Raw genomic sequence first — 25511 nt, 5'->3', positions numbered from 1 at the left:
AATCAAACAGTGAGGTACCCAAAGTGAGCTGTTAGGCTTGTGTTTTTACCTGCAACATAGTCACCAAACCCCACTGTTGTCAGGGTGATAACTACAAAGTACGCAGACTCCAGCATGGTCCAGCCTTCAACCTTTTGGAAAATCAGGATCGGCGCTGCAACAAACAGCAGGCACCCAAGCAGGATGGACAAGACGGCAGAGATCACACGCACAATGGTGGGACTAACACGCCATTTCTGTCAATAGAGAGGATACCATAGTGGAATAGTGTGTCAAACAAAGCCAACCCACAGTGATAGTATAGTTCTATTAAGGACTCTAACCAGGAAGAGAGTCTCTATTTTGGCAACCGTTTTCCTCAACCCGGTCCCTAGATGATCTCCAACTCCAGCAAGCAGGATGCCAAACAATGGAATTCCAACCAAGGCGTAGAAAATACAGAACAACTGGCCGCCTTCTGTCTTGGGGGAGATGTTTCCGAAACCTGCATATGCATAATCAAATCACCAACCAGAATAAAAGTGAATGTGTTGCCGTGCAGGGTGTGTTTAGAAGTTGTAGTGATGCACTCACCGATGGTTGTGATGATAGTTCCGGAGAAAAAAAAGGCACTGGCTAGATTCCACTGACTGACATATGTGGCGTTGCTGTTAGGGTCCACACCTGCACCAATGGCCTCTGCCACCTCCTGGCATGGAGACATTTTGTACAAGTCACACAGAGAAGCTAAAAACAACACAGATTTATGTCTCATTCTGAGTAAATGGCCAGGAACAAAGACATTTTCTGATCTAATTATTTGCTTCAGCTGAAAATAATACGTTGCGGTGCAATCATTAACGTATAATGAACAAGAGGTTTCTCATTACAGTGTGTGTGAGTGTATGCGTGCGTGTGTGTGTGTGTTTGTTTTGAATGTGTGTGATTGATAGAAACACTTCTGCTGACTCTACTTTCATGGTGCAAAGTGTTGAAAAGGTTTTTCTAAAGCGTCATTGACATACGTACATGCATATTAGACTTTGATGTATTCAGAACCATTTCTGTGCAAAAAAAAAGGACTTTCAAAGAAGCATATGATAAAATTGCTGTTATAATTGCTGAAGAGTGTACAGTGGTACCCCAGTTCTTGTATGCCCCTTTTGTATGAGTTGATTTTTTTGATAAACATTTTACCTTGTGGCCAACAAACTAGTCCATCCGCCACATATCATTGTATGGGCGTTTGTTTTGGACTTTTTGGTTATTCTTCCTATTTTTGTGTTTTTGTGATCTCACTACTGTTTCTGAAAGCCTTTTCTACTCACTTATTCCTTGTTGGCAATTAAGAGATTCACGTGTCCCTGATTTCCAATCAGAAGGGTTTATGTGCCAGTCTCTCTTCTCTTGCAACGCTGGTTCATTAAATCAATACCGTATTTTTACGACCATTAGGCGCACTTAAAATTCTTTAATATTCTAAAAAAATCGACAGTGCGCCTTACTTATAACCTAGTGTGCCTAATGTATGGATTAGTTCTGTCTGTTTAAAATTTGTCTTTCAATAGATTTGGGTTAAGGGTTAAATTCCCTTTGGGTTAGTATTGGTTATTTTCCCCCAATAGGACTCATGACTTTGCACATGGTCACATATGACATTGTGCCGAAGCAAAACCTTAGTAACAAAATTTCTGCCGATACAGAGAGCCGACCCTCCATCAGTATGCATGCAATACCATAAAAGTCCATCTCAATACATGCAAAATCGCTATTCATGAGTAATGATAACATGTGCATATTGACTGGTCGACAAACTTTTTTTGTAAAGTCCATTGAAATTTAGTTTTTACTTCACAAAGATTTTTCCAACTTTTGGAAAAAAAAATCTTAAACCTGCATATTGTTTTTCTTTCCAATCTATTTAAATTTTGTACTAAAATAATGAAAATCATAAACACTTAACCCTAACTGTGTTTCATATTTACTCATCTTTATGCACATTCTTGAATACTAACTTCCTTTTTTACTTAGTCACATACCTTTATGCATATTCTTAAATGCTAAACCTAACCTATTTCTATTTCATAAAGTATTAATTAGATTTTTTGTGCATAATCATAACCCTTCTTTCATTCATAAAGTAGTTATTTGAATTTTGCAATGCACAATGCAATTATGCCTTTGTAAAGTTCTGCTTAGTATCACTGGAGCTGATATTTTAACATTTTAAATTTTATGATAATTATTTTCATGGCATACAGTGTTCAAATGTAAACCGTCAAATTGTATTGCAACAAATAACTACTTTATGAATGAAAATAAATAAATAAATAAATGGGTTGTACTTGTATAGCGCTTTTCTACCTTCAAGATACTCAAAGCGCTTTGACACTACTTCCACATTTACCCATTCACACACTGATGGAGGGAGCTGCCATGCAAGGCGCTAACCAGCACCCATCAGGAGCAAGAGTGAAGTGTCTTGCTCAGGACACAACGGACGTGACGAGGTTGGTAGTAGGTGGGGATTGAACCAGGGACCCTCGGGTTGTGCACGGCCACTCTGCTGCGCCAGAAGGGTTCTTATTATTAACAAAGATTCTAATTACTACTTTATGAAATAAAAATAGATTACGGATAGCATTTAAGAATGTAGATAAAGGTGTGTGACTAAGTAAAAAAAAAAGTAACATTGAAGAAAGTACAAAAAGATGAGTGAATAAGAAAAAACGTTAGAAGTTCACCCAGCGGCCTGTGAAGCAGCAGAGCCTCAATGGAGGAGACGTGAGCGGTGTGACCGGAAGCAGAAACGGGGATGCCGAGCGATGCTAACAACAAAGCTAAAAGCTAATCCTCACAGAACACCGCTTCCTTCCATCCTGCTTTCAAATTGTCACGCATTGCGGCGCACTTGCTGCGCGGAGTTGCCACTTCGTGGATGCACACACGACCAGACAGGCAGGATTGCAGGTAAGACTTGATTTTAATATATAAAGAACACTGGTACAAAAGGAAAAATAAAGCGCGTGCCTACGCACGGTAAGCTAATGCTAAGCTTAGCATGAGACAAAGTTCAAAAATATAACGTGCCGACCGCACGCGAAGCTAAGGCGGAACTTAGCACATGGAAAGACATAGAACAGAATACTTGACGTGAATTGTTGGGTTCAGCAAACAATGAGCCGAGGACGAACTGAGGAATCAGGTGGGCTTAAATACACAAATAATAATCAGAAACAGGTGTGTGACAGGAGCCCGTGAGGAGGAGCACATTACGTTGGCATGGTGATTAAAACAATAGAGGAAGTGCTCAAACGCAAGGAATCGGCCGAGTCCAGAACTAAACATGAAAAAAGACATATAAATGACAAAACAATAAACGATCCGCATAGCGGATCGTGACACAAATGTCCGCTCCCAGGAGAACAAACTGGACTACTTGAAGCTGGATTCAAATGCAAGACGGGAGATGAGGGACTGCTGAGCCATATTTCTCACAGAAACATGGCTGAAACCATTCGTTCCAGACGAGGCAGTTAGCATCGAGGGGCTAACACTGTTTCGGTCTGACAGGAGCAGCACCCTCACAGGTAAATCCTGAGGCGGCGGCGTTTGCATATACACCAACAACAACTGGTGCAAGAATGAGGAGACGGTCTCATGTCACTGCTCTCCCGATGTAGAACTACTGACTATAAAATGCAGGCCATTTTATTCACCCCGGGAATTCAGTGCTATGATCTTCACAGCAGTGTGCATTCCTCTCAGTGCAAACACTAAAGAAGCCCTGAGCGCTTTATACTGCTCAGTCAGTGAACTGCAATCTAAACATCCAGAGGGAGTTTTCATCGTGGTAGGGACTTCAATCAAGCAAACATGAAAACTGTGTTTCCCCCATTTCCATCAATATGTGGATTTTGCAACCAGGGGAGGAAGCACGCTGGACATGGTCTACAATATCAAATAGGCATTCAAAGCTGGAACCCGCCCCCCTCTCAGCTCCTGAGACCGTCTCTCTGTGATGTTAATTCCTGCACATAAACCCATGCTGATCAGGAAACAAGCTACAGTAGAGCAGGCGAGGACCTGGCCACAGGGAGCAATGGAAGCATTACAAGACTGCTTGGAATGCACGGACTGGGATATGTTCAAGGCAGCCGCTACAGACAATCATCACACATGTTAGTATGCACAGTCGGTCTGCATACATTCAGAAGTGCATGGAGGATGTTAGTGTGATCAAGAACATCCGGGCTAAGGAGAAACCCTAAATCATGGGTGTCAAACTCTGGCCCGCCGTGTAATTTAGTTTGGCCCTTGAGGCAATATCAATTTAGCATTAGAGCTGGCACGCCGGTGTTATACAGCATCGGTGCTGCTGTAACACCGCATTCACCGCTAATATTCATTCTTGCCAACCCTCCTAATTTTCCCGGTAGACTCCCGAAGTTCAGTGCCCCTTCCGAAAATCTCCCGGGGCAACCATTTTCCCGAATTTTTACCAATTTCCACCTGGACAATATTGGGGGCGTGCATTTAAGGCACTGCCTTTAGCGTTCTCTACAACCAGTCATCACGTCCGCTTTTCCTCCATACTAACAGCGTGTCACATAATATTTGTGGCTTTAAGACACACACACACGCACAAGTGAATGCAAGGCATAATAGGGCCAACAGCCATACAGGTCAAACTGAGGGTGGCCGTATAAACAACTTTAGCACTGTTACAAATATGCACCACACTGTAAACCCACACCAAACAAGAATGACAAACACATTTTGGGAGACCATCCGCACTGTAACACAACAGAACAAATACCCAGAAACCCTTGCAGCACTAACTCTTCCGGGAAACTTCCAGCAAACTGACCAATAACTAATGTTTTATTCATGCATTTTCTCTTGCTACTTCAAGGCTTGAATGTTTGGTTCATTCATCATTGTTATTTTAGTTTCAAATTTATTATTAGCCTGTGGAAAACATTTGATATTTACCTCAGAAAATTGCAAATAGAAAAAAAGGCATAACATTTTTATTTAAATTTGATTTGATATGCCATTGATATTTTTAAAATTATTATTATTATTATTATTATTTGAAACTGGATTTTGCATGTCACTATAAAGTTATATAAGCCTTGCTTTTTCAATATTTAATGCAAAATTTGTTTGGGTCCCTATTAAAAGGTTAATTTGTTCAACCTCGGTCCGCGGCATTGTTCCGTTTAAAATGTTGGCCCACTCTGTATTTGAGTTTGACACCCCTGCCCTAGATGAACAGTGAGGTACGTGCAAGGCTGAAGGCTCGGAACAACCCTTTTAAATCTGGCGACATAGTAGCACTTAAAAAAACCAGAGCCAATTTGAACTGTGCCATTAGGGTTGCAAAGTGTGCTCACAGTCAGAAAGTGCAAGACTTCTTCGAGAATCCAAAGAAACCCAGACGAATGTGGCAGGGCATACATGTCACCACGGACTATAAAACTACTCCCCCGTCCCCTGTGACAAGAGCATCAGCTTACTCAATGACCTCAACAACCACTTTGCAAGGTTTGAGGGACGTTGTAAAATACTAACAAACAGAGGAAGTTTACAAAATGCATGATCGCCTTCAAATGTAGAATTTGAACGTAAATACTGATTTTTACTTGAAGGATTTGCATTACATATGTTATCCGCAAACAGGTTTTATCCGGCTTGCGGGATGAGTTTGCTAAGTATAAAAATTAACCAGCAATTTTTTTATTAAGGAAAAAGCTTTTCTAAATGTGTCCACTGGATGTCGCAATAGCAATTCTTTGTATATTTGAGATGAGATGATGCTGCATATGTAAAAAATAAACCACACAATGTTTGTAACTCAGTTGAGAAAAAATATTTAAACTACATAAATAACACACTGTAATTTGATTTTGATATATTTTTTTATATTGATAGATTGAAAATTAACACCAATGAGTTGACTGATGAACATTATCACATAATTTATTCAGAAAATATAAATAACGACAAATAAAGATAGAATACTATTAACCGCAACGTGTAAGTGTAAAAAAAAACCCAACAACATTATGATTTGTACAATTTCAAATTCTGCTTGTTCTATTTTTAAACAAAAAAAACAATGTGAAGTTGTCTTTATGTTTAAGTTACCGTGCCGGGATTTTACCAGTCCAGTACACTTGGGAGTAGATTTTTTGCCTTGTGGCCCCCGATCCAAAATGAGTTTGACACCCCTGTATTAGACATACATTACTGAATTGGATGCTATCCAAAACAATGTCTAAATGTTTAAAATCTAAGTCTTGGATTATGTACATTCACGTATAGTTTTTAAAGTATTAGTTATGTTTGTTTTGCATGTGTAATTCCTCAGCTTTAAAATGGAAAAAAAAATAAAAACAATTAACGGAATAAAATCAATTCTGTGATGGTCAGATAGCATCACGGCGATATTTGGCGTGTTACCGGAAATGCAAAAACTCGAAAAAGGTAGTTTGCACTTTAAAATAATTTTTTAATCACGGGACCAAAAAACTGGCGAAATACGATTGCCGCTTGGGGTTTGCCCAAGGCATACGAGAGGCTATGCAAACCGAAACTAAATATTGGAAATATACTTTGCAATATTATTATTATTACTATTATTATTATTGTTATTATTGTTGCGATCTGCTGCTCAGATCTTCACGTGTTTGTTTTTTCATTCTCAGTCTGACCCGTTTATTTCCTGTTTTTGTCCATCACTATGGTTACACATCAGTCCACCTGTTAGTCTCGCCCCGCACACCTGCTACTAATTTTCACCCTCCTATTTAAGCTCACCTTTTCTGTTTACTCATTCTCGGATCCTAATTTGCCCACGCGCATCAGTGACGACTCTCATCATTCGTATGTATTTTCTCGCTAGCTCTCACGCCAAGCCACTTTATTGTCTAGCTTTCATGCTAAATGTTTTGTTTACTCTTTTGTGTCCTCGTACCAAGTTCTAGTTTTCCTTGTTTTATCCTAGCTTTCACGCTAGCGTCTTTTGTTTACTTTTTCTCTTTACACCAGTATTTTTGTTCATAGACTTTTGTTATTAAATACCCTTTATCCTACCTATGCTGTGTTCTGCTTCGACGCATCCACGGGAAAACCACACCGGCATTACAATGCCGAAGAAGAGTCTTCACAGTAGGATCCGAGCATCAAGTTGTTTTTCCGCGTCGAAACCACGGGAGGAACCCTTCGACTTAGGGTTGTGGTTGGAGCTCGTGGCTTGGGAGCAGGAAAGACTCGACTGTGGGCCTGAAGTCTCCTCCGAAGCCGTTCGCGCTGCCCCGAAGAAGCGGGGGGTCCAGTGGAGAGGTCCCCCGCGCGGCAGTAATGTTCCAGCACCACTTATTCCTCCCCATGGACACAGCAAGTTTCACCCCGTCCAGGATTCACCCGTCATTACCGGTAATCCTGCTTGTTTTTTTTCAAATCATTCCTTAAGCTGCCATGACACTTTTTCTGACACAAGCGATGACGTCATTTGGGGAACGCCCACCGGTGTCGCAACACCGGCCTCTGTTGATGACATTTTTTCAGAAGATTTTTTTATTGTGGACGATATATCTCAGCCATTTTCCAAAAACTTGGACAGTAATAATACTTTCACACAGTATCAGGACATTTATATTGATTCTAGTCACCCTCAGTATATTGTTAATTGTCAAGATCAGCCTCCCATTACTTTGGCCCCGCCCACATCTCAGCCTATTTCACGTCCTACCCCTACGTCACCTGATTTTGAAACTGACCTAGAAAAATATAGTCCTGCCTGGATGGACGAGTGGTACAGGAGAGTTTTGATTGAACTGGAGCTGGAGGAGAAATTTCTTGCTGCTCAGAACAATCCTCTCCTCATACAGACTAATGGGGTGGAGTCTGCCCTCATCCAAACCTCCCACCGCCCGCCCTTACGGTCAGCCTCTATCCAACGGGACCCCGTCTGGAATCCGGGTCTCGAGGGGAGGGCCAGTATTACTACTAAGCCTCCTAGACCTCCACCACCGGTGTTTACACCTGTTAAGCCACTACGGCCTCCTAGACCTCCTCCACCGGTGTTCTCCCCGGTCAAGTCACGCCCTCTTAGACCGCCTCCACCTGTGTTCCGTCCGTGCCCTAGTTCTAGTTTTAGTCACAGTCTCTCTCAGAGTTCGAGTCCCAGCCTTCTTCGTAGCCCATGCTCTAGTCCTACTCGTAGACCGACTTGTAGACTGAGTCGTAGTCCAAGTCCTGGTCCGAGTTTCCGTTCTGATTCTAGTTGTAGTCCTAGTCTTTCTCGTAGTCGTCGTAGTCCTAGTTCCACTCGTAGTCTTAGTCCGAACCCTAGTCCTTACCCAAGTTCTTGTCCGAGCCCCAGTGTTACTGTAAGTCCTAGTCTTTGTCCTAGTCCTTGCCCGAGCACCAGTTTGATTGTTAGTCCCAGTCCTTGCCCAAGCCCTAGTTTGACCGTTTGTCCTAGTTCTTGCCCAAGCCCTGGTATGACTGTAAGTCCTGGTCGTTGCCCAAGCCCTTCTCAAAGCACTAGTGTGATTGTAAGTCCTGGTCCTCTCTCAAGTCCTTGCCCGAGTCCTAGTGTTTGTCTTATCACTCATCATAGTCCTAGTCCTGCTCACAGCCAGTCCCCTAGTTCTCCTCGGCAGACCCCTGTGCCTGCTCCTCGGCTGAAGCCGACTCCTGCTCCTCGGCTGAAGCCGACTCCTGCTCCTCGGCTGAAGCCGACTCCTGCTCCTCGGCTGAAGCCGACTCCTGCTCCTCGGCTGAAGCCGACTCCTGCTCCTCGGCTGAAGCCGACACCTGCTCCTCGGCTGAAGCCGACACCTGCTCCTCGGCTGAAGCCGACACCTGCTCCTCGGCTGAAGCCGACACCTGCTCCCAGTCTGGTTCTCACACCAGCACATGACTCTGACCTGGTTTTCACGCCAGAATTAGACTCTCGCCTGGTTTTCACACCAGAGAATGTTTCTAGCCTTGTTCTCACGCCAGTTTCAGACTCTAAACTGGTTCTCACGCCAGCACAAACTCCAAAGCTGGAGCCCACTCCGGTACCAGCACCACGACAGGTACCGGTGCCAGCTCCGTGCCGCCAAGCACCGGTGCCAGCTCCGCGCCGCCAAGCACCGCCGACGACGGGGCTGGAGCCCACACCAGCGCCGACGACGGGGCTGGAGCCCACACCAGCGCCGACGACGGGGCTGGAGCCCACACCAGCGCCGACGACGGGGCTGGAGCCCACACCAGCGTCGACGACGGGGCTGGAGCCCACACCAGCGTCGACGACGGGGCTGGAGCCCACACCAGCGTCGACGACGGGGCTGGAGCCCACACCAGCGTCGACGACTCCTGCGGCTCCCAGGCCGCCTCCGACGACTCCTGCGGCTCCCAGGCCGCCTCCGACGACTCCTGCGGCTCCCAGGCCGCCTCCGACGACTCCTGCGGCTCCCAGGCCGCCTCCGACGACTCCTGCGGCTCCCAGGCCGCCTCCGACGACTCCTGCGGCTCCCAGGCCGCCTCCGACGCCTTCTTCGGCTGCAGCACCCGCATCATCCTCGCCAGCTGCACTCGGGCCTGCTTTGGCTGCAGTCCCCGCACCCTCGTCTGCTGCTTCCAAGCCTGCTGGGATTTCGGTGCTGAGGCGTCGTCCACCACGTCGATCACGGGCGTGGCCTCTGCGAGGTCATCCTCCTCGCCAGACACTCCCTCCTCCATGTCGGCCACGGATGTGGCCGTGCCCGGGTCGTCCGCCTCGCCGGGCACCTCATCCTGCGATGCGGCCACTAATGTGGCCTTTTCGAGGTCGCCCGCCAAAACTTTTTCGGCAGCAGCGTTCCACCCGCCGCCGCCACATGATGTGTCCTCGGTGGATTCGGGGACATGCGATCTGGCGACCCTCCACCGTGGCCTCCCTCCGCCCTCCCTTCGTTTGTGAACTTTCTGGTTTTGGGGAGGGGGTTCAAGTTTTTGTTTGTTTTTTAAGACATCTGGTATCTGTCTTTTGTTGGGGGGGAATACTGTTGCGATCTGCTGCTCAGATCTTCACGTGTTTGTTTTTTCATTCTCAGTCTGACCCGTTTATTTCCTGTTTTTGTCCATCACTATGGTTACACATCAGTCCACCTGTTAGTCTCGCCCCGCACACCTGCTACTAATTTTCACCCTCCTATTTAAGCTCACCTTTTCTGTTTACTCATTCTCGGATCCTAATTTGCCCACGCGCATCAGTGACGACTCTCATCATTCGTATGTATTTTCTCGCTAGCTCTCACGCCAAGCCACTTTATTGTCTAGCTTTCATGCTAAATGTTTTGTTTACTCTTTTGTGTCCTCGTACCAAGTTCTAGTTTTCCTTGTTTTATCCTAGCTTTCACGCTAGCGTCTTTTGTTTACTTTTTCTCTTTACACCAGTATTTTTGTTCATAGACTTTTGTTATTAAATACCCTTTATCCTACCTATGCTGTGTTCTGCTTCGACGCATCCACGGGAAAACCACACCGGCATTACAATGCCGAAGAAGAGTCTTCACAATTATTACTATTATTAATATTACTTTAGTAAAAGGTTAAGGCTGGATAAATAAATAAAGGTGCTCTAAAATACAAACAACATACAAAATAAGTTTAGTTCTAGGAAAAACAATGTTAAAACCATAGGAATGCATGTTTGTCTAAAAGCTCTATAAAGTAGACATTTACCCTTGTTTAAACGTTGTAAATCGAGAAGCTAAGGTTTAATTGAAGCATTTCAATTAAACATATGACACATTAAGTGTGTGTGAATGCAAATTGCCTTGTGAGGAATGGAGGTTTGAATAGACAACTTTAAAGGCTTTCCTAAGGCATATGAATTAATGATCAGGTTGTATGATATCTTTAAAACAGTAAATTAAGAAATACAAATTACATTCCACTTTAAGAAGAATGGATTAAGATTTATAGAATGAAATTGAAGTATTTGAAGTAAAAAAAATAAAAGTTAGAATACTACACAATAACATATTATCTATAGAACAACACCCTTTGGCCCCTGATTCCTTCTTATGACAATCAGCTTTGATGCTGTGGGATAAGGATACGTGTGACAGTACCTCTTTGTTTGGTAATTGAAGACACCATGTCAACGTGATTAAATATGCGTGCGTGTGTGTGTATGTGATGGTGCATGCGTGAGGCTCTGTGTATTCCGCAGAAAGAGCCTAGTTTTTTTTTTTTACAGTAAAATCATGTATATTAAATATTATGTGAAGTTATTTGAAGTTACAGTACATTAAATAATACAGTGTATGTGTTATCTTGTCTGTGAGCAGTGACGTGCAGTTACGGGAGGCAGGTGAGGCATGGAAAGAAAAAAATGTAAAAAGAAAAAAAAATAATTATATTGTTATATGTATCCAGTGATTATACTATAAAGTTAATTTCCATTTAACTTCACCAGTTTTAAATATTTTTTTATTCAAAATCGCTTAATTTTCACATTTGCCGTTCAAATACTGAGAATTACTTGCGGTGAGTCACAGCCAGTTGAGCCTCCCCGTGGATTGCGCAATGACTCGGCTAACTGCTGGCTGCTGTGCAGTGAGAACGTATTGCTATATGAATTATATTATACATTTCCATAGTTTAGTTAGCTGAGGTATATAATGTACAGTGTATTTTGTCAACAACTGTATGTGTGTAACGTATTTATTGTGCTAGGCAACCATAAAACGGCTGCAAAGACGCACAATGTGAGGCTCCTGTTCTCCGGCCTCCTGGTGGTAGAGGGCGCTAGTGATCCCAGGGATCATTCTTGCACTACTCAGCTAGGCCTGGTGACATCTGAAGCCGGTATGTTTAAAAATTGTCGTTTTCCTGCATATCGTAAAAACAACCGTCCAACATTTTACAACTAATTGTAAACTAATAGGTGCCGACCATCAGGGCTGAGTTGCGACGAAAGAGTGTATCGATGTTGAGATATTAAGCCGAGTTGGTAAGGGAATTTGTTTGCTAATAGTAGCTACTAGCCGTCCCCATGTATTTTCTATGTGCGGTTAGCATTGGGTTTTAATCCTGTTTCCTCCAATGTTTCTGTTCCGATTGAATTTATATTTATGTCGAGTCTTTATTTTGGGTACTTAAATATGGTGACTGAGTATTGTGGCGTTTTAAGGCCATCTGCATTTTTTATGCTACAGTAAAGACAATAAATGAACACTGCCGCTGGAGCTCGGTTACATCTGTCATAGTGACAACACTGTGTTACACCTGTCATAGTGACAACACTGTGTTACACCTGTCATAGTGACACTGTGTTACACCTGTTATAGTGACAACACTGTGTCACACCTGTCATAGTGACACTGTGTTACACCTGTCATAGTGACAACACTGTGTTACACCTGTCATAGTGACACTGTGTTACACCTGTCACAGTGACAACACTGTGTTACACCTGTCATAGTGACAACACTGTGTTACACTTGTCATAGTGACAACACTGTGTTACACTTGTCATAGAGACACCACTGTGTTACACCTGTCATAGTGACAACACTGTGTTACACGGGTCATAGTGACACTGTGTTACACCTGTCATAGTGACAACACTGTGTCACACCTGTCATAGTGACAACACTGTGTTACACCTGTCATAGTGACACTGTGTTACACCTGTCACAGTGACAACACTGTGTTACACCTGTCATAGTGACAACACTGTGTTACACCTGTCATAGTGACAACACTGTGTTACACCTGTCATAGTGACAACACTGTGTTACCCCTGTCATAGTGACACTGTGTTACACCTGTCATAGTGACAACACTGTGTTACACCTGTCATAGTGACACTGTGTTACACCTGTCACAGTGACAACACTGTGTTACACCTGTCATAGTGACAACGCTGTGTTACACCTGTCATAGTGACAACACTGTGTTACACTTGTCATAGAGACAACACTGTGTTACACCTGTCATAGTGACAACACTGTGTTACACGTGTCATAGTGACACTGTGTTACACCTGTCATAGTGACAACACTGTGTCACACCTGTCATAGTGACACTGTGTTACACCTGTCATAGTGACAACACTGTGTTACACCTGTCATAGTGACACTGTGTTACACCTGTCACAGTGACAACACTGTGTTACACCTGTCATAGTGACAACACTGTGTTACACTTGTCACAGTGACAACACTGTGTTACACCTGTCATAGTGACAACACTGTGTTACACCTGTCATAGTGACACTGTGTTACACCTGTCATAGTGACAACACTGTGTTACACCTGTCATAGTGACACTGTGTTACACCTGTCACAGTGACAACACTGTGTTACACCTGTCATAGTGACAACGCTGTGTTACACCTGTCATAGTGACAACACTGTGTTACACCTGTCATAGTGACAACACTGTGTTACACCTGTCATAGTGACAACACTGTGTTACACCTGTCATAGTGACAACGCTGTGTTACACCTGTCATAGTGACAACGCTGTGTTACACCTGTCATAGTGACAAAGCTGTGTTACACCTGTCATAGTGACAACGCTGTGTTACACCTGTCATAGTGACAGCGCTGTGTTACACCTGTCATAGTGACAGCGCTGTGTTACACCTGTCATAGTGACAACGCTGTGTTACATCTGTCATAGTGACAACGCTGTGCACTGTCGTGTTTGTTATTTTGTACATACATGTGATTATTTAATATTGTTAATGTCGTGTTTGTTATTTTGTACATACATGTGATTATTTAATATTGTTAATATTAGTTATTATCGCTAATAATGATAATAATAAGTGTAATTTATTTATACTATACTATACTAGCTAAAGTACCTGCTACATTAAGTTAAAGTACCAATGATTGTCACACACACACTAGGTGTGGCGAAATTTGTCCTCTGCATTTGACCCATCCCCTTGTTCACCCCCTGGGAGGTGAGGGGAGCAGTGAGCAGCAGCGACCGGGAATCATTTTTGGTGATTTAACCCCCAATTCCAACCCTTGATGCTGAGTGCCAAGCAGGGAAGAATGCTGGTATCAGCTTTTAAACATAACCCGGTAACTGCTGCCAATCAAATAAGATACTCTATAGGGTTCATATGTTTATAAATCTGACTGTGATGAAGTCAGTGCCTCACTAGCCATGAACCTCACCGCACGTCACTGTCTGAGAGGATAGGAAATAAAAAATCCTGTAAAATAGTAATTAAGCTAATTATTTAAGTTATTAAGCGTAAAGCTAAATATTTTTTATAAAATAAGAAAATGGTTATGTAAACTAATGTTCAATTAAAGCACATTAAATAATACATCCTAAAGGCTTAAAATATAGGGTATGTGTATTATGATGGGACAATAACTCAACTCTGTTACTGAAACTGTTACAAAATAGCCTTTATTCATACAAAGTGGTTAGAGCTACCTTAAAAAAGGCTTTATAAAAGAGGCCTGTGTCTTTGCCATAGATCAAAATATATAAGGTATGTGTGACTTGGTAAAAAATATTAACTACAACCAAGATGGCGGATTAAACAGTTAAAACTACAAAATCAAAATGGCGGTCAAATATGACGTACGTATACTTCCTATTTCCGGTTTATGCTACGCTCACTTGCGGGGTCATAAATCAATCCCCGTTAGTACCCTTTGCAGATTTTGTAGTTCCTGGGGTCATAAATCCCCACTCACAGGGTCATAAAGTGTGTACAATTTTGAGGACAAAAGTTAATTGATTCAATTTTGGAATAATGCTGTAACATAACAAAAAGTGGTAAAAGTGAAGCGCTGGTAATCCCCATGCAATCACATTAGCTCCGGTGGCGCACATCGTTAGTGCTCATCTCAAAAGGGGATGGTAATGGGGTAATGGCATTTTATCCTTGTAAAAATGTAGGAGTGGGAATCATTAAAAGTTGATGTTTAACTCTGTGGGGCATACATAAATGAAATGAATAGCAATAGAGTAGCACAAGAACGAAATGTCCAAAAGGAGTTCGGCGTGCATAAAAATATTTAGATTCATCTCCTATTTCTATTTCCATCTCTCAATCAACTCTAGACCTAAATACAAATAGCTTACCCTTTGAATGCCCATTTAAATATTTGTTTTATTTAAAAAACATTTTTTTTTTTAAAGGGCTGAGGTACTTGGGTAAAGAGCAGTACTAAATATACATACCATTTGTGATTCTGATTAAAAAAACACATTTTGATAGATTGTTTTCGTTTTTTGCTCTGTCAAATTCCAAACCTAACATCGGTTTAGTATCAAAGGAAATATTAGTCTCCCTTGACTACAGTAGCGACAATGTTTTTCTGTATAGTTTTACAAAATATAATCATGCTTTTTTTTTTTAATTTCAGGGTTTAATTTAGAAGAAAAAGAGTACAGTTTTACATTTTTATTGTTTGGAATTAAGTGGGATACATTTGGTGTTTCTCACAGGACTTTGACACTGGTGTCGTCCGGTCAGATGGGGGTGATTTGTAATGGCGTGATGACGTAACAAAACAAATGATTAGGACAACATACTTTGTTCTGTCATGTTTTTTGTAGCAGGTGTGTTTTTATTGTCCTTCAGCTACCCTATTGAGCAAAAATATCAATCAATCTATATATGAAAGAATCTGAAATAAAAATTTCAAAATATAAAATATAAGAAACCTATTAGAGAAAAATTATTCCATTCCAAATAACTTAACTGAAGTTATGGGCAAAAATAGACCAAAAATGTACCTGAATGGATGAAAATATTGTCAAAAAACTCTGAAGGGTTTCATGTTAAAATCGATGTTTTCCACAAAAAATAAATATAGAACACATTTTACTTTTCAGTTAATCAGTTTCAGCACAAAACTTGCATCAAATTAAATTCAGGTTTAATTAAAACATTAAAAAAAATTTTTTTTACATAAGTCTCAAAAAATTATTGGTGATCTCCAAATATAAAGGGGAACATTATCACCAGACCTATGTAAGCGTCAATATATACCTTGATGGTGCAGAAAAAAGACCATCTATTTTTTTAACCGATTTCCGAACTCTAAATGGGTGAATTTTGGCGATGTAAACGCCTTTCTGTTTATCGCGCTGGAAGCGATGACGTCAGAATGTGACGTCGCCGAGGTAACACACCCACCATTTTCATTTTCAACACATTACAAACACCGGGTCTCAGCTCTGTTATTTTCCGTTTTTTTTACTATTTTTTAGAACCTTGGAGACATCGTGCCTCGACGGTGTGTTGTCGGAGGGTGTAACAACACTAACAGGGAAGGATTGAAGTTGCACCACTCGCCTGAAGATGCGAAAGTGTCTGCCGCCAGACCCCCATTAAATGTGCCAGAGTGTCTCCACATTTGACCGGCGATGCTAAGGCAGACATGGCACAGAGATGTATGGATAACCTGCAGATGCATTTGCAACGATAGTCAACGAAATCACAAAGGTGAGTTTTGTTGATGTTGACTGCCAGCTAATCGATGCTAACATGCTACGCTAATCGATGCTAACATGCTATTTACCGGCGGTGCTAAGGCAGACATGGCACAGAGATGTATGGATAACCTGCAAATGCATTTGCAACGATAGTCAACGAAATCACAAAGGTGAGTTTTGTTGATGTTGACTGCCAGCTAATCGATGCTAAAATGCTACGCTAATCGATGCTAACATGCTATTTACCGGCGGTGCTAAAGCAGACATGGAACAGAGATGTATGGATAACCTGTAGATGCATTTTACGTTTCCTTCCACCCACATTTAATGCGAAAAAAACACTTACCAATCGACGGATTTAAGTTGCTCCAGTGTCAAAAGATGCGAAAGTCCTGATCATTTGGTCTGCACATTTTACCGGCGATGCTAACGCAGCTATTCGGCCATGCTATGGCTATGAATAGTGTCAATAGCTATTCGCTCAATAACTTCAGTTTCTTCTTCAATATTTTCATACTCCAACCATCTGTTTCAATACATGCGTAATCTGTTGAATCGCTTAAGTCGCTGAAATCCGAGTTTGAATCCGAGCTAATGTGCTGTGGTATTCCCATTGTTTGTTTACATTGGCAGCACTGTGTGACGTCACAGGGAGATGGCGAGTGTCTTCGCAGAGAGCCGAAAATAAGGCACTTTAAAGCTTTATTTAGGGATATTCCGAGACCGGTAACATTTTGAAAAAAACTTCAAAAAATACAACAAGCCACTGGGAACTGATTTTTATTGTTTTTAACCCTTTTGAAATTGTGATCATGTTCCCCTTTAATATTGCTAAAGATCCAAATTTAGCCTGAGCAGCTAAAGTTGTGAACAGAAAGTTGTGAGTGCCAGCACGTTGATAAAAAAGTTGGAAAACACTTTATAATTAAAGAAAGACCTTGTAGCAAAGCACACACTGTAAGTGATGTCCGTTTAAAGGGGAACTGCACTTTTATTCTTATTTTATTTATCATTCACAATCCTTATGGGAGGCAGTAACAACATTGTCTTTTTTTAGGATCCTAAAGCTGATATAAAAAAAAAACGCTTGCAAAATGCAGATAATGAAAGTCACAGATGTAGCATTCAAAGCCTTTTAAAACAACTTCAAAACCATTCATCAACGTGTTGTATCATACTGCAAATCTATATACAGGACTGACAGCTGAAAGACACCAGACACAATAATGCAAATGAGCTAAAGGCCGCTATTGAAGCATCCTGGGCATCCATAACACCTCAGCAATGCCACAGGCTGATTGCCTCCATGCCATGCCGCATTGATGCAGTAATCCGTGCAAAAGGATTCCCAACCAAGTACTGAGTGCATTAATTCACATTCTTAAATGATTGATTTTGTTTTGCTGTTATAAATCTTTTCTTTTTTTTTGGTCTGAGGAAATATTAAACATTTTTGAGATAGGATTTTTGAGTTCTTAAGCTGTATGCCATAATCAGCAATAATAAAATAGTAAAAGGTTTGCAATATTTTAGTTGATGTGTAATGAATCCAGAATATGATATTTTCATTTTTTAGTTGCATTACAGAAAATAAAGGAGTTTATCACAATATTCAAATTTTCTGAGACAGTCCTGTATAATTTCGTAACAGACACATTCATAACAAAATGTAATATGTACAATATTTACTGCATTTTGGTAATTTGATGAATTACCGGAAATTCTTTCCTCAGTGCATTTATTTCTGTTTCCATAGCAGCGCACATCCGACTTCTGGCAAAAAAGGTGGGTTCCTACTTCCGAGAACAAACGCGAGTGTGTTGTAATCATGGCAGACGTGGTAACAGACAACGAAGACGACTACTTTTGGACAATGAGGATTTAGAACCTTATATTTTTTAACCTGAATATACGGAGGATGAACTGCTTTATATAGAAGCAAGCATGAAGGAAGAGTTAAAAGTTGGAGCAGACGGAAGCAGAGAGAGTGGGGTTGGCGTGCCGGTGTTAATGTAGAATTTGGGGCAAGTATTGCGGACATAAATGGCGTGCTTACCCAAAGTCAGCTGAACCATACAGACAAGTCTCCATGGAAGTAAAGTGAAGTGAAGTGAATTATATTCATATAGCGCTTTTTCCTCAAGTATTGCTTGTAAAACTATATTTATCCTCTAGAATAGAGGTCTTCAACGAAAGGTATTGACGCCCAGGGGTCCGCAGAGGTATTGCAGAGGGTCTGTAAAACTTTTGGTAGATTTTCTAAAATCCATTTAGCTTTTCTACAAATGTAAATGTCTCTAAATACGGAGACAAGACTCTGTATGGTAGTTTAACATGACTAAATTGGCCCCACTATGGACTGGACTCTCACAATATTAACTGTACCCACTCGGCATCCTTTGCTTCAGGTGGGGATACCCACATCTGCGGTCCCTTCCAAAGTTTCTTTTGTTTCCATTGGGTTGAGTTGTTTCTTACCCTGGTGTGGGATCTGAGCAGAGGATGTCGTTCGGGCTTGTGCAACCCTTTGAGACATTTGTGATTAAGGGCTGGATAAGTAAACTTTGATTGATTGATGTAAATAATAACATATGCCATGAATAAATAATTACATAAATTATTACATTTATGATACCATTAAAGACAGCTAGCGATTAGCACTCTAGCTGTCAGTTAGAGTTTAACACGCCTATTGGCAGGTAGCAATTATCACATTAGTTGTCAGCTAACAATTAACACCCAAGTTGTAAGCTAGCAATTTGCATGCTAGTTGTTGAATAGCAAATCGCGTGTTTGTTGCCAGCTAGCGATTAGCATGGTAGTTGTCAGCTAGAAATTAGTGCCCTTTTTGCTGGCTTGCGATCAGTTCTCTAGTTGACAGCTAATGATTAGCCGGTTCGTTGCCTTCTGGTGATTAGCACTTTGTTTGCCAGCTAACGATTAGTGTTTTAGTTGTCAGCTAGCGTTTAATGCCATAACTGTCAGGTAGCAATTTGCACGTTAGTTGCTAGCTAGCGATTGGCGTGCAAGTTGTCAGCTAGCGATCAACGTGCTTGTTGCCAGCCAGTGATTTGTGCACCAGTTTCCAGCTATCGATTATCGCCCCAGTTGTCAGTTAGCAATTAGTATTTTGATTGGCACATTAGTTGCCAGATAGCAATTAGCGCGCTAGTTTTCAGATAGCGATTAACACTGTAGTTGCCAGCAAATGATCAGCGTGCTAGTTGTCAGCTAGCGATTAGCACTCTTGTTGCCAACAACCGATCAGCATACTAGTTTGTGGGCAGCCAGTGAATAATGCGTTACTTGCCAGTTAGTGGTTAGTGCGGTAGTTGACAGCTAGTGATTAACATGCCAGTTGCCAGCTAGTACTACAATGATACGTAATATAATCATACTTTTATACAAGATATTTAAGTAGGGCGTCCCTGCTCCTTATCTCCATCGGTTTTGGGGTCCTTGGCCTTGAAAACATTGAAGACCCCTGTTCTAGAAAATATTTTTTTTGTTTCTGGTAATATTTTGTACATTATTTACATTTATAATATAATATTTGTAATGGAAAATATGTATCTGTCTTCATCTGAGTTTTTGAAATGGATTACTTACACAAACCTAGGAACCACTGCATTCTATAAACAAGTGGAATCAATGCCACTCTGTCCACACAACCACTGCTGGGGCATTTGCAGCCTGCACCATGCGATAATAGCAGGAGACTTCTCACATTACTTAAGACGAGAACAGATCGTCTTGGAAGGCTTTGGATCTATTGAAACCTGTTTGTTGAAACCCAATCCCACTATGCATGCTTGTTGCGCAGATCCACTTTTGCGGAATGATTTAAGCAGCTGCTTGGTTCCCTCGTCAGTCTAGCGGCACCATTTTTTTATGCAAATGTTAAAGAGGCATCATTTTCAAATATTTATTTTGCATGGCCTTGTTGGCCCCGAGTCCCTTTGGTCTTAAAGTGTTGCTGCATTTACAGCCAATACATACAGTAATGACACAAGTCATAGCAACAACATGCATCTTGGACCACAACTTGACCCATAACATTCCATTTCCCGGTGATGGATCACTTTGCTGGTCTCGTCACTCATGACTTTGACTTCATACATCATTCCTCTGCTGGCATCTTGTTACTCTGACAGCGTGTTCACAACATGCTAAATGCCCTGTGTACATGATTTTCATTCACTCATTTGGCATGCAATGAAGTACTTCTAATCAACCATATGGGTATGGTTATTTTATCAAACACGCATACATTTACAACATGATACATCACCATTTTCAGTTTCTCTTTTCAACATGTTTGAAAAGGAGTGGGAAGAAGCAGAGCTCACTTAATCTTACCCCTTTTCCAACACTTTTGGTCACATCCTGTTCTCAATTTTTTCACAATATACTCCATACATAATAACATTATTAAATAGATAAATAAATAATAAATGGTGACGTAAGTTGTATTTCATATGGTTGGATTATCTGTAAGTTCAGAATGTTTATGGTCCGTGTACCTTTTGTTCATTCTATTTCCAATTCTGAAACCCAAATCAAAAAATAAAATTAGTGCCGTTTTTTCGATTATTATTTTATATGTCAGATTTTAAAACAAACAAAAAAGGGTTGATTGTCATTAAAATATTGCCATAAAATTGGATTTTTTGCTGTTTTGCTTTTATGGATTTGAATTTTTTACAGATAGCGCAAAAAAATGTGCAAACATTTGTTGTTTTCTGTGTGATGACAAATTGAACCGGAAGCAGTATTTTAACTTTTCCTGTGCGTTTAACATGTTTTTAGCATTACAGTAACATCTTTGTTCAGCAGGAGGCCTATTGAGTCCTGTATATAAAAAAGTTTCATCAAACAGGTGTCTAACTTTTGTTTCAAAAATTAAGATAGAAAATAAGGTCCAATTTATATATAGAACTCCTGCCGAACAAAGATGTTACCGTTATGCTAAAAAGTGTAATGCCTGTGAATCTGCTTTTATGTTTGATCATGTTTTGTTTTGTTTTCTGGACTTTGGTTCCGTTTTGCACTTCCTGGTTTGCTTTTGTTACCATGTCAACCCATTAGTTTCCACCTGGTCCCTCTAGTCACACCCCGATTCTCAGCCCCTCACACCTGTTACTAATTACCACAGCCAGTATTTAAGGATTTTACTTTCCTTCCATCAGTCTGGGAACTTTGCGTTTGCTTGCCTTCATGCACCCACGATTACCTGCTACGCACCTTGCTATCCATGCCCCTTGTTTCGGTCACAGTAAGTGTTTTTGTTTTAGTTTTTTCATAGTTCTGCCACAGTGCAAGTTTAAGTTTATAATTCATTGTCTTTCATGCCATCGAGCAGGCGTTTTGTTTTCCTGTTTGTATTTTAGTAGCCAAGTTTTGTACCTCCTTGTGAGCGCCCTTAGTTTGTTTATTTTTTATTATAGTGTTTAAATAAAAAAATATGTACTTACACTCTCGTCTGGCTCGTGCCAATCATCCTTTGCCTGGAAGAAGCAAAACCAACCCAAGTCTATGTGTGACAAAAAAATGCTAAATGCAAAGGAAAAGCTAAAATACTGCTTCCGGTTCAATTTGTCATCACAGATAACCATACCTTTTTGCATATTTTTTTTTACATTTTTGTGTTTATCTGGGGGGGAAAAATCCAGAAAAAAAACCAGCACCAAATCCAATTTTATGGCAATATTTCAATGAAAATCAACACCTTATTGTTTGTTTTAAAACCTGCCATGTATAATAAAAATTGAAAAACGGCCCTAATTTCTTTTTTTGATTTGCGTTTTAGAATTGGAAATAGAATGAACGGAGGGTACACGGACCGTTTATCATGTTTTTTTGTCTTTGTACTTTGTAAACACTTCAAGTTTGAAGCGTTTCTTAAATTGGATCATATTAGCACATTGTTTGATTTCTTTACTTAATCCTGATATACTAAAGGTCTTAAGGTGAACTGCACAATTTGGCCTATCGTTCACAATACTTATGAAAGACAAGAAGACAAATGTTTTTAGTTTTTTGGACTTTGTAACTTATACAAATCGGCTTGTGCTAGGTGGCTATCAATTCAGCAATTCTACCTCTTAATCACTTTACAAATGCATTCAAAAACCACCAACAATACTTTATTTACATTCCGTAACCTGTACAATAACCAAATTGTAGCGACATTGTTATTTTAAGAGCGAACATTGAGGAACTCTTTTTCTATCGTAGTAACACATCGGCGTGCTACGGTATTAGCTGTAAAAGCTAACAACGGAAAGAGATAAGCTAACTTGTACTTCAGCATAAAACACGTTAGAGTTTATAATGCACAACACAATTCGATAGGACACCAATCTGTACTGACTGAAAAACATGAACAATCATATAACAGTTTTTGTAAAGTATTAGCCCACATTTCATGTTTTGTTTGTACACAGCTAGTTCAACAACATACACAGCTAAAGTTGTGAGTGCCTGTACTTTGATAAAGAATTCGAGAAAGACTTTTAAAATAAAGAAATAACTCCTAGCGAAGTATAAAAGTTTAAAGGGAAACTGCGCTTTTTTGGTAAATTTTACCTATCATTCACAATCCTTATGAGAGGCAGTAACACACACACGTCTTTTTTTTAGGATCCTAAAGATGATCAAAACGCTTGCAAAATCAGATAATGGGAGTCACCGTTGTAGACTTCAAAGCCTTTTAAAATATTTTCAAAACCCTCCATCAACCTTTTATATACTCGTTGCAAGTCTAATGTAGTAACAGATTCATTCATAACAAAATAACTTACAATTACACAAACCAAATGAACAAAAGACAAACAAAATAGCAATTACACAAACTACATAACAAAAAAATTAAACAACTAACGACTAAACAAACCAAATCAACAAAAAACCGAACAATTTAAGATTACATGAAGCAAATTACCAAGATACAAAACAACTTACAATTACAGAAACTAAATTATGAAACAAAAAAAAAAAATACTTACAATTTCAGGGAACATAAACAAAAGACAAAACAACTTCGAAATAAACTTAAACTACGCAACTCAACTTACAATTACACAAACCACAGCCAAGTCAAAAAGTAATTTCGCACAAGTTTTTTTGTACAGATTGTTTTGTCTTTTGTGAATTTGGTTTGTGCAATTACAAGTTGTTTTGTTATTTGTTAATCCATTTTCTGTCATTGTAATTAGTTTCATGAAGTGTTTGGCACTTCCAGGCCACCATACATTTAAGACCAATATCGGGACAAACCTGCTTGTGTTGCAAAACCTTTTAGACACTAACAAACATGTTGCCCTCTTTAAGTATATGATACTAATTTTATACTGCTACACATGCTGCACATTGACTACTCTGAGGTGTGTTTCATTGAATGTGTTCCCCTTAAAGGGGAACATAATCACAATTTCAAAAGGGTTAAAAACAATAAAAATCAGTTCCCAGTGGCTTGTTTTATTTTTCAAAGTTTTTTTCAAAATTTTACACCTCCCGGAATATCCCTAAAAAAACTTTAAAGTTCTTGATTTTCGCTATTTGCGATGCGACTATCCATTTCCCTGTGACGTCATACAGTGCTGCCAATACAAACAACATGGTGGTTACCACAGTAAGATATAGCGACATTAGCTCGGATTCAGACTCGGATTTCAGCGGCTTAAGCGATTCAACAGATTACACATGTATTGAAACAGATGGTCGGAGTATGGAGGCAGATAGCGAAAACGAAATTGAAGAAGAAGTTTGTGCAGCCCTTTGAGACACTAGTGATTTAGGGCTCTATAAATAAACATTGATTGATTGATTGAAGAAACTGAAGCTATTGAGCGAATAGCTATTGACGCTATTCGGCCATAGCATGGCTGTACCTAATGAAGTGGCCCATAGCATGGCTGCCTTTTTATCATCTCCGGTAAAATGTGCGGACCAAACGATCAGGACTTTCGCATCTTGTGACACTGGAGCAACTTAAATCAGGCGATTGGTAAGTGTTTGTTTCGCATTAAATGTGGGTATCTAGTTTCAAATGTACATACAGCTAGCGTAAAAAGCATGTTAGCATCGATTAGCGTAGCATGTTAGCATCGATTAGCTGGCAGTCATGCTGCGACCAAATATGTCTGATTAGCACATAAGTCAACAACATCAACAAAACTCACCTTTGTGATTTCGTTGCCTTAATCGTTGCAAATGCATCTGCAGGTTATCCATACATCTCTGTGCCATGTCTGTCGTAGCATCGCCGGTAAAATGTGCAGACACTCTGGCACATTCAATGGGGGTCTGGCGGCAGATTTCTTGCCGGTGGTGCAACTTGAATCCCTCCCTGTTAGTGTTTTTACACCCTCCGACAACACACCGACGAGGCATGATGTCTCCAAGGTTCCAAAAAATAGTCGAAAAAACGGAAAATAACAGAGCTGAGACCCGGTGTTTGTAATGTGAAAATAAAAATGGCGGGTGTGTTACCTCGGTGACGTCACGTTCTGACGTCATCGCTACAAGACCGATGAACAGAAAGGCGTTTAATTTGCCGAAATTCACCCATTTACAGTTCGGAAATCGGTTAAAAAAATACATGGTCTTTTTTCTGCAACATGAAGGTATATATTGACGCTTGCATAGGTTTGGTGATAATGTTCTCCTTTAAGAAGGAGATAAAAACATATTGTCAGAAATAATTAAACCTGCTGTACCTCGATGAGCGCTTGCAGGTTCTCCGGACCGACACAAGTGAAGTTGGTCAGGAAGTCTCGACATGTTCCCTGCAGCTGCATGTGCTTGCCTTCTTCTCGCTGCGCCTCCAAGGCCCGGAACACCACGGCGCCCAGCACCAGGTACAAAAGCACCCCCGTGAGGATGGCCAGCAGTGTGGAGCAGCGCATGGCCGCACCTCCGCTCACTTCAAATGCGGGCGCTTGTTTTGTTCTGCCGGGGTCCACGCTGTCGTGGCCTTGATCCCAGCTGCTGCAGCAGAAACATGCCCACACACGCGTCACACAACACAGGGCACCAAATGGGCCACACCGCAGTGCTGA

The 25511-nt window shown here is 40.8% G+C and overlaps 1 protein-coding gene across 1 annotated transcript in view; it reads right to left on the bottom strand.

Annotated features, from left to right (window-relative positions):
* LOC133551304 (potassium channel subfamily K member 4) overlaps positions 1-25511 on the bottom strand; it is a 32128-nt gene extending 6617 nt beyond the window's left edge. Inside the window, exons 1-4 of the mRNA XM_061897882.1 lie at positions 25170-25511; positions 574-688; positions 324-484; positions 50-236 (exon numbers count right to left, since the gene is read on the bottom strand). Of these exons, the coding sequence (XP_061753866.1) occupies positions 50-236; positions 324-484; positions 574-688; positions 25170-25358 (652 nt within the window). The 5' untranslated portion in view covers positions 25359-25511. The remainder of the gene's footprint in view (positions 1-49; positions 237-323; positions 485-573; positions 689-25169) is intronic.

Source organism: Nerophis ophidion, linkage group LG04 (genome assembly GCF_033978795.1).
Source record: "Nerophis ophidion isolate RoL-2023_Sa linkage group LG04, RoL_Noph_v1.0, whole genome shotgun sequence".
NCBI lineage: Eukaryota > Metazoa > Chordata > Actinopteri > Syngnathiformes > Syngnathidae > Nerophis > Nerophis ophidion.
The sequence above is the reverse complement of the archived record's forward strand: the minus strand, read 5'-3'. Positions and strand labels throughout refer to the sequence as shown.